The sequence below is a fragment of the Condylura cristata genome, unplaced genomic scaffold (assembly GCF_000260355.1).
Source record: "Condylura cristata isolate star-nosed mole 26May11 unplaced genomic scaffold, ConCri1.0 scaffold00025, whole genome shotgun sequence".
Taxonomy (NCBI): domain Eukaryota; kingdom Metazoa; phylum Chordata; class Mammalia; order Eulipotyphla; family Talpidae; genus Condylura; species Condylura cristata.
The window spans coordinates 23,264,590-23,274,886 of NW_004567126.1; the positions used below are offsets into that span (position 1 = coordinate 23,264,590).

The 10,297-nt window shown below is 40.1% G+C and overlaps 1 protein-coding gene across 1 annotated transcript in view; it reads left to right on the forward strand.

Annotated features, from left to right (window-relative positions):
• The first annotated feature begins 1,454 nt into the window (after positions 1 to 1,454).
• ZW10 (zw10 kinetochore protein) overlaps positions 1,455 to 10,297 on the forward strand; it is a 31,685-nt gene continuing 22,842 nt past the window's right edge. Inside the window, exons 1-7 of the mRNA XM_004689252.2 lie at positions 1,455 to 1,656; positions 3,391 to 3,525; positions 6,001 to 6,102; positions 6,296 to 6,373; positions 6,521 to 6,680; positions 7,881 to 8,033; positions 8,739 to 8,930. Of these exons, the coding sequence (XP_004689309.1) occupies positions 1,552 to 1,656; positions 3,391 to 3,525; positions 6,001 to 6,102; positions 6,296 to 6,373; positions 6,521 to 6,680; positions 7,881 to 8,033; positions 8,739 to 8,930 (925 nt within the window). The 5' untranslated portion in view covers positions 1,455 to 1,551. The remainder of the gene's footprint in view (positions 1,657 to 3,390; positions 3,526 to 6,000; positions 6,103 to 6,295; positions 6,374 to 6,520; positions 6,681 to 7,880; positions 8,034 to 8,738; positions 8,931 to 10,297) is intronic.

Sequence of the window (10,297 nt, forward strand, 5' to 3'; positions counted from 1 at the left end):
TGTCCACCAATCAATGTACTGCTGAGCAAAAACTCCCCTCTGCAGGGCTAAAACTCCCCTCTTCTGTAATTAAAAACCTGGCCTTCCCTGAGCTCAGGGCTCTCGACTTTGGCTACTGTACGGCTGCATGTTGGGAGCCCAGGCTCCAGCTTGCAATAAAGACCCTCATGTGCTTTGCATCGGAATCGTCTCCTTGGTGGTCTTTGAGAAACTCGTAACCTGGCACAATGGTAGTAATTATTATATTTTTCCTGGGATGATTTTTTCCCCTTATTTTTGATTCCCTAGCACAGTGTTTGTAATGCGGTACTTGCTAACACAAATTTCCAGGAATTTCATCTGCAGGTCCTTCTTTCTCACCAGGCATTTATTATTAATTGCATTTACAATTCAAAGTGAGCCAACAGGCCTACATGCAGAAGTTATTTGTTTTTCTAGGGACAGGTGCTTCCCAGGATGTTTTGGCTAATCTTTGTGCTTCTAGCTCAACTCCACAGTTTCAATTTCTTTGCACTTGCTAGAGGAAACTGCCTTCACCTCAGGGAGATAAACAGATTGCTCCCCAGACACTTAAAATTGACAAAGACCTTAGGATCAGTGTTAACTTGGGCTCCACTTACAAGATACTTTTCAAAAAACTTAAGAAAACCTTTGAAGGAAAGCACTACATGTTTATTACAGAAAAATAGAAAAACACAGGAAAAGAGAATAAATAGCTTAGGTCCACCACTCCTTTGATTTACATCCATTACCTCTATGTACCTGACAGCCATTTTCAGAAAAGAATCAAAAGTACGTAATACATTTAAATAATAAAGCTTTTAGAAAGTTTTCCATAAGATTGATTTGTAATATCTGCTCTAGTGCAAAGTATCTAGTGCAAAGATCTAGTCCACACTGTGTTATTATTTATACCTAGGTAATACTATAAACAGTATAAACGTATGTTTTACATAGATGTATGTGTAATTATACACATATGGTTTGTAATATTCTTACATAGATGTAATGTAAACTACGCAATATAAAAGGAATCCAGTAATAGTTTTTTATGAGGTGACACCACTTAGTTGCACAACTTCCTAGGGCACTATTCATATAGACCAATGGCCACTGGGCGCCAATGTGAGTGACTATTTAACCAAAAAAGATAGAGCGAGTCCGTCGGGTTTTCCGGTTAAATAAACTATAGATAAATGTTTTGAAGTTGAGAGAGATTTAGTGAAGACTGGTTATTAAATAACAACTTCTCATTCCTTCTAGTGAAAAACGGGCGGGAAAAGAAAAGCCATTAAAAAAAAAAAAAAAAAAACTGAAGGGGAAAACGCGTTCCCGCATAGTTTGCCATCTACGGGACGCCGTGGAAATTCTACGCCAGGTTCGTCGCCGTGTCTGCTGGGAGTTGTAGTTCAGCCCACGGCTTCGCGGCTGTGATCTGGGAGGCGCGAGACTCCGTTTCCCGGCAGGCCAGGCGCCAAGGCCGCCGGCGGGACTGGAGTTGCCGCGCTGGCTTTTAGAGAGTGACTGTCAGGTTTGGTTTCTGTGGTCGCGATGGCCTCGTTCGTCACGGAAGTTTTGGCACACTCGGGGAGGCTGGAGAAGGAGGATCTGGGCACCCAGATCAGCCGCCTAACGCGGCAGGTGGAGGAGATCAAGGTGAGGGCGGAGCAGGTGTTGACTGGAAAGAGAAACCGGCTCGGTGTGTGAAGGGGACAGAAGGCGAGAGGGACTGAGGAGGAGCGAATACGAGTGGCCCTGGTGGGAATACGGGGCTGCGGAGACCAGGAGACCTGGGAGAGTGCGGGGGAAGAGGCGGTGACTCGGGAGTGCTGGGGAGTAGGGTTTGGCGGGAGAGGACCGCGGTGGGGGAACGCGCTGGAAAACTGAGGAGACCAGCGGAGCAAGGGAGGCAGGTCTGGACGCCCCTAAGTTTCTAGGGCGGGAACTGTGTGAGCGGTAGAAATGAAGACAGGCCCCCTCTCTGTGTTTCTCTTCTGCCGCTCCTCTTTGTGGATTTGTTGATGAATATTGTTAAAAACAAAGCAAAATAAAACAAACAGCAGCCGCCAGTGGACGCGCTTGTGTTAAGTCCACCTCTGCCTAACGCCTAACCTACCTGCAGCTTCCTCTCCCCCAGGATGCAAACTTGGCAGGTCAGTATCGACTTTCCTGTTCAGCATCATTGAAACAACTTTTCCCATTTCCCAAAGGACGGTGAGAATCTGCTACAAAACCTTTTTCTTTTCCCCATGTATAGTTTACCTAAGCCTGAATCACCTTATCCCGTATCGTGCCCTCTCTCTGCCTCTAAAAACTCTGATTCTGTAAAGCTTTTGGAGTTCTCTTCCTTTTGCTAGAAGAGATGCTGCCAACTCATGATTCGTTCAGTAAAGCCGATTAGGTCTTTAAATAAACTCGGTTGGATTTTTGCCATTTAATAGGTTTAGTGGCAGCAACTGATCTCAAGTAAATTTCTGATGGCATTTGGGAACAACAGGAAACACAGGCATGATACCTGCGAATCTCTTTGCAGTTCACTCTCTGTTTCTGACTGTTTCTGAGGACCATGGGGAAGTTCTTGGTTCTGAGCTCCGATCTCTGCATTGAGTTCTTGACCTAATTGGTTTTTCAGTACTGGGCAGGTTAGTTTGAATTATTAGAAGGTTTTACGTGAGCCAGTTCCTGACTCTCCGCTGAATTACACAACAGGGAATTAGGAAGGATTTAGGATTCACCTTCTTCGTCAGATCTGTACTCTGGTTACCAGTAAATACAAATGAATATTTAGTCAGAAACCTCCCTTAACTTGTAAGAATATTGCTGATTATATTGTTGCTAAGATTGTTTCTAACCAGCATCCTCAGACTTGCTGATTAAAGTTGTCTTGGTAATAGGAAACTTGATTATCTTTTAGCAGTTTAGAGGAGTCTGCTGTGGCCAGCACCTACTACACTTGGCTTAACATTTCCGGGGAAGTTGGAATTCAGACATAAGATCACGAACAAGCCATTTGGCTAAAAGAGTGACTCCTTTCATGGGCTCTTTCTTATTTGGTTTTAGGTGATTAAGTCTTGGGGCCCATGGCTTGGATGTATACTCCAAGCATTAGGAATTATCCTGCATAATTATTACAGTCATAAACTTCCTGGTATGTTGTATTCTTTTAAGCTTTAAAGGAGTGTTTGCTAACCACCAAGCAAATGATCTTCTTAAGAATACACCATCAGGAGAGAATGGTCAGCTGAAAGATTGTGAGCCTGAAGCTGTGACCTGAGACTATCACAGGGGCAGAATGAAAACATGACCTATGGAGACCACACAAAAGAACATCAAAACTGCAACAAACTTTAAATACTCATCTCATTGAAGTTTTTCCATTTTATGCTATAGGGTGAAGTATGCACTTTGATCAGCAAGAAGTATAGTGAATTCTTGCCTAGCATGCAGAGTGCACAGGACCTGGTTACACAGGTGGATAAACTGTCTGATGACATTGACCTTTTGAAGTCCAGGATCGAGAGAGAGGTAAGAAGAGTTTGTTATATTGGGTAGGTTTGTTGGGGAGGCAGTTTAACTTCTTGATTCCTAAAAAAATTCTGTTCTGTAGAACGTGAAGACCTACCTCAGTTACCTTATTGGTAAATTGAAGTTGAACTAGATGATTTTAGGGTGACTTCTAACTTCAAGATAGAAATACTTTGTATGACTATAATTTAAGCAATTTCTTTTCTTTTAAAGATTTATTTATTTGTGCATACAGAACTGGGGTACAGGCCAGAGGTTTGTGGTGGTGAGAGGCTTCATCAGAGACAGAGCGGGGAGCAGGACTGGCAGATCAAAGAGGGTACACTGCTGAGGGGAGTAGCAGGCCGGTCAGGAGAGGTCTGCTGCGCCCTTTGGATCTCCTTCAGGGCAGGTGGGAATGGAATCCCTGCGGAAGTGGCTTAATCTCTTTAGTGCTGTGCTTTTGACCTGCTGCCCCTCCCGCCTCCCGGGAGGGCCACAATTTCTTTTTTATGGCAAACTTAAAGTTAAAGTAGTGTCATGCATTTGGTAGTACTTTACAGTTGCTTTAGTATTTTGTTTTCATGATCAAAACAGATGATGCCTGAGGTAGGGTCGTTTGATCTTTTCTCTGGTCTCCTAATTTCAAGTGTTTGTATTTCTTAATTTGTTCATTAGTATTCATTAATATCTGCAGTTCTCATTCAATCTTCTGCACAATCTTTGTCTTCTGGCTTTTCCTGGGAAAAATGGACTTTGTTTACTTTTCATTACTCTACTTCACAAAGCCACTTTCCCTGGGCCTCCAGGAAATCCTTGCTGTAGTCTACAGTGTCACTCTGGTATGAGTACCTGCTGTATTTGTTATATACTGCATTTCTTTATATAAGAAATACTCCATGTTTACGTGCGTGCTGTCATTACAGAGAGAAGCCTGTCTGGAAACAGTCTTTATTTTAGAAACATTTTTCATATTCATTATCTTATCAAGATTTCCCTTTATACTTCTCTTTAGGAAAAATAGGTAGTTGGCAGAGCAAATGTCCAATTGAAGTGTCTTCTATATCTTCTACATCTAAATTATTGCTCATATGATCACATAAAATGTGAGGGAGCCTGGAACAGAGTTTCGTTCAGTAGCCACTTGCTGTGGAAGGATGGGGCATGGACTTAGGATTTAGTGGGCCACAGTCCTCCATCCATACACACGTCTGGATGTTTGAAAATGATGTGGGCTTGAGGTGGCAACATTTAGATATTGAACCGTGGGCATAGAGGAGATTGCACAGAGTATGTTTTTAGAGTAGCATTTCTCAGTCTCAACTCTCTGATATTTGGGGCTGAATAATTCTTTGTTGTTGGAGATGATCTTGTACATTATAGGATGTCTAGCAGTATCCCTGACCTCTGCTCTCTAGATGCCTCTAGAACACCTTCATTTGTGACAACTCATTGTCTTCCAAACATTGCAAAATATCCCTGATTGGGGTGGGACAGAAAAAAATAGTTCATTTTTTGAGACCCACAGCTTCAGAGCAAGGAGACAGCCAGGGAGAAAGGAATATCAACATGTATGAAGTGATCAAAGGGAAGATGAAATTCCCTAGAGAAAATGAAAAAGCATGGCTAGAGAATTAGGATGAAAATCACTAGAGAATATTGTCATGGAAACAAGGGAAGGAAAGTGTACTGATGAAAAGTTCAATACTGACTGTGTATGCTTTGGATTTGGCAATAAGGAGTTGACTAGTGTTTCTGGCACCAGCTGTTGTGGGGTAGTTTCAGCAGAATGGTAAAGGTAGAAACCAAGTCAAGATGAGCTTCTTTAGTGCAGAAGAAGTGAGAATGTAAAGACAGTGAGTATGGATCACTCTTGAAAGAAGCTTATTTATCAGAAATAAGGTGACTACTGAGAAATGGGTGGTCGCTGAGGTGGAAGAAATTTTTTTTAAAATAGGGGAAATAATACTGTATTTAAGTCTGATGGGAGGAGCCATGCTGTGGTAGGTATTCGGTAAATGTGTATTTCATGAATGAAGTATAAATTGGATAGAGGTAAGAAATACAGGAAAGATGAAATAATTGATAGTATAAATTTTCTGAGAAGTTGGGACAGAATGGAAGATACTGAATCAAGATAAGAAAGCTATAATAGAGTGATCAGCGATGGTGATATAACATGGTAATGAGAGTTCCCTTTAGTAATCCAGGTGGATGAACTCTGATGAATGGTAACTTCTTAAATCAAGAACTAATGGATGCATGAGGATATTTAAGTTAATGGAAAGAGGTATTCCAGGAATGTGGGGTTAAGATTTGGACTAAGGGGACTTAAGTAAGATCTCTTCCTATCACATTCTGTGATTTTTATTCCAATCCTGGCATTTAAATTTCAACATAAATTATATTAACTCAGTGATTCTTACTAGTGAGCATAAGTGTTTTACTTTTTAGGTACAATATAGTTTAAAACTACTTGTTTGTTATATGAATTAGGTCCGCAGAGATCTTCATGTATCAACTGCTGAATTTACAGACTTGAAGCACCAGTTGGAAAGAGACTCAGTAGTCCTAAGTTTGCTTAAACAGCTACAAGAGGTCAGTAACTTCCACTCTGCTTTTACTGTTTTGGTGGTGAGAATGTTTTTTTCCTCCCAAATAGTCTTGTTATTAAGTGGATATTCCTTGACTATTTGGTATTTTTTCAGGTTTGAAAACAAAACAAGGAGTCAGATTTGAAATTATAGGATGTATAGAATAAAATACTTAATAACTATACTTATCTTTTCAGTTTTCTACTGCTATTGAAGAGTATAATTGTGCATTAACAGAGAAGAAGTATGTCTCTGCTGCTCAGCATCTAGAAGAGGTATTAAACTTTCTCCAAGGCATGAATAATTAGTACTATTCTTGTTTAGTGAATTTTGTGTTCCATGTATTCTTTGTTGTTATACAAATATATTCTAATTGCCCTGAGTCCAGAGGGAATGTTTAACAGTGATTCTTTCGCCTCCAGGCACAGAAATGCTTGAAGTTAATAAAATCTAGAAAATGCTTTGATTTAAAAATCTTGAAATCTCTCAGCATGGAGTTCACAATACAGAAACAGAACATACTTTATCACCTTGGAGAAGAGTGGCAAAAACTGATTGTGTGGAAGTTCCCACCATCAAAAGGTACTGCTGACCTCTAGTGGACTTTTTGCTTCATCTGTGAACCCATTTGGCTTTTGAATATATGCTAAAAAGTTTATGTTGCTAGATGAGAAAGTTTCACTTGTTAATCTTCCGAGTCTAGATTGAGTTCTCATGTTAAGTAAAATTTGTGTTAGGAGTACCTTATCTGAGTCCTAAAGCGTCCTTATTTCCTTGACATCTGTCTGGTGAGTGTGTCCATAAGATAGAGGTGGTAATGATTTTAGACCACACAGTTTCCATTCTACTGTAGCATGTTCCCAGTCCTAATTCCAAGAGTTTATCCTGGCTAGCGAGCTTATTTAATAAAGCTGCTCTTAGCTTGTCTCTCTCTTGTTGAGACAGAAGATTGGTGGCTAATGTGATAGTGGTTTGGTTCAGTTTTTTTTTTCAGTCCTTGGAGAAAATGGTGATAAATGATGAAATGGGGGTGCTTTGCCAGTTGAAGAAGTAGGATCCTGATTTTGAATTATACTCCTAGGCTCTAAGCGACTCTGCCCACCTGAGTTTGAGCCCTCCTCATACTCTATTTATTCAAAAATAAAACCTCAGAGGATGTCTGTAAAGACAAGTCATGCATTCATATGTTTTCCCACACTGAGTTGTTGGTTTTTCACTGTTTGAGTGAAAAACCTCATAGTCCCGCCTGCCCCCACCTTTCCCACATCCACTTTGGCCTTTAAATAAGTTAAATATGCATATGTGTACACAACATACACCTGTATGTATTTTAGGTATTTGAAGAAAATACTATTTAGTAATTACTTCAATTAGATTATAAGGTGAAGAGAAGATAATAGGTATATTAATTCTTCGACATAACATACCCTTCCTGATAAACTTGCTTGGCAAGTTTCTCTTTAATTGGTGAGGAAGCCTTAAGTGCAACAGGGATCTCACTTTCTTATCCTTCCTTGTCTTCAGTCAGTCATCTCATTTTTAGCAAACATTATTTTAGGCATTATGTTGCTTTTGCACTTATATGATTCTCTGAAGATGAGGAAAAAAGTCTTTATTTGAAAGTGCTGCCAAGGGACATGCATGTAATTAGTATTTAGATGCCCTGGGAGTGTAATGCAGTAACACTGCATGTGTGGGACTCTCAGTAGGGACTGGACTCTGAGGAATAGAAGTTAGAACATCATGTTTTTCTGAGAGCTGATATTTCCCTCCTTTTCTTAGATACCAACAACTTGGAATCTTGCCTACAAACAGAACTTCATTTATGTACAGAACAACCTCAGAAAGAAGAGAAGACCCCAGTGCCTCCAATTAGTTCTGTCCTCTTGGCATTTTCTATTCTTGGAGAGCTACATACCAAGCTTAAATCATTTGGTAAGACCTACTACTTGTTTCATTTACCTAAAGTCTCAGAAGGTCTGTGTTAAGGAATACAGAAGCAATTATAAAACATTCTCTGGATGTTTTCAGTGACAGATCTAGGGCTTGACATCATGACCCATCAAATGCAATTGTGATAAGTATAACCCTTTTATTATGGTCTTGAATTATTTTCTATCTTTGTAAACTAGCTTCTGCTATTGACTGTGTTTGATTTTTGAATTATTTAAATAAAAATTTCCAGACAATGGCCCTCCCTGGTGGTGCAGCGGGTTAAAGCACAGCACTAAGAAGCTTAAGCCACTTCCGCATGAGTTTGATCCCCGCCTGCCCCGGAGGTGACCACATGGCGTGGCAGACCTCTCCTGGCCTGCCCCCTGCTCCCCTCAGCAGTGTACTTCGTCGCTCTGCCTGTTCTGCTCCCACTCTGTCTCTGGTGAATCCTCTCACCCTCCGCATCTCTGGCCTGTACCTAGTTCTGTATGAATAAATAAATCTTTAAAAAAAAAATTAAAAAAAAAATTTTTCCAGACAAGACCTGTGCAACTTTGGTGAGAAAACTTACAGCACATTATGGGTGATGTGCAATGTCATGGTTTCTGTATTTTGTTGTTTGGTGGAGGGGTTTTTCCCCCTTTTTGGCATGCTTTTAAAAGTTTCTTGTGCTGGAATTTGATGAGCGTTTATGTAATTTTTCAGGTCAAATGCTGCTGAAGTATATCCTTAGGCCTCTGACATCTTGCCCATCCCTTTATGCTGTGATAGAATCCCAGCCCAACATCATTATCATTCGCTTTGAATCTGTGATGACTGACTTAGAACATCCACCACCATCTGAAGTATTTTCAAAGATCAGACTGGTATTGGAAATGCTGCAGAAGCAACTTCTAGGTATGTATCCTTAAGGCAGTGCTTTTAGATTTTGGAAAAGTCATTTTTTGTAAAGGTGGTAAGAACACCCATAGTCTTTGAGTGAATGGACTGCCATACACTGTAGCAGTGCAGTTTATTGCTGTTTTGCTCTAATTTCTGCTGTCTGATGACAGGTATGGTCTTCAGTGGTGCTCCAGGTTCAGGATTTGTAATATATACTTGCATTCTAGGATGCTTATTTCTTTCTGGACTTCTAGTCACATCACATTTTGGGAATTGTGCTTTTGTGATAGGAGAAACAGAAATGAGCCAACTGTGCTTTTACACATTTCATTGGGAAACCCCCATTAACCTGATGTAAACTAGGTTTAACATAGGTTTAACACTACACTAAACTAGGTTTAACACTACAACTCAGGCTTTTGGCTAAATGTTTGTGTATTCACACTTAAAATAGCCAGTTTCTGTTTTTCTGAAATCTTTTTTTTTTTGATTGTCATACTATTAAAAATAATGTTTTTTTTTTTTTTCTTTCTGTCTGCCTGCCTATCATCTACATACGTATCTATCTTTCTTTTTTTTGGTCTATTTGACTTACCTTTTTCTTTTCTTAATTTATTGAGTAGTCAAATCAAACATTCTTGCTGAGAAAATAAAGAAATATTCTGGTAGTTGTATAGTTCTTTTGACATGTAAATCATTTATATGTAAAGCAAAAATTTTTCTAGTTTTGATAGCAGAGAAGAAAAAAATTCTTGAGACTTGCATAAACTGCAAAAATCCAAGATCATTTTTCCCCCCTTTATTTGGGGAAATGATACACTTTTATTTTCGTTAGACAGAAACAAAATTATAAAGTTTCCCGAGTTTGGAAGGAACCAGAAAATATTTGCAATTCACATGTCTTTGATGCTTGACTCTTCTTGGTAACACTCCTATTTTGTCCACAATCCCCTACCCTCCAGCCCCCTCATAAGGAAATAACTTGCCTGGGAAAGGTGTTGAATTAGCTTCCTCTTATCTACTGCTACACAGCCCCACAGCTGGTTTTCAGGTAGTTGGGTGGGTGGGCATGAGAAGGGAGGAAAGGCTCCATGCCCAGAGGGGAGCTGAAGGGCAGGCGGTCAGGATGGTTGATCACGTAATAAATAATATATCTGTAGTGAGAGGAATGTCCTCTTGAGGCTGTCCGTACTGCCGCTGGCAATTCTGAGTACTTTGAAATTTTTGTGTATCTCCTGGATATATTAAATCATAGTACCAAAGTGCTCATTTTTTTTTTAAAGATTTATTTATTTATGCATACAGAACTGGGGTACAGGCCAGAGGCTCGGGGCGGTGAGAGGCTTCACCAGAGACAGAGTGGGGAGCAGAACAGGCAGATC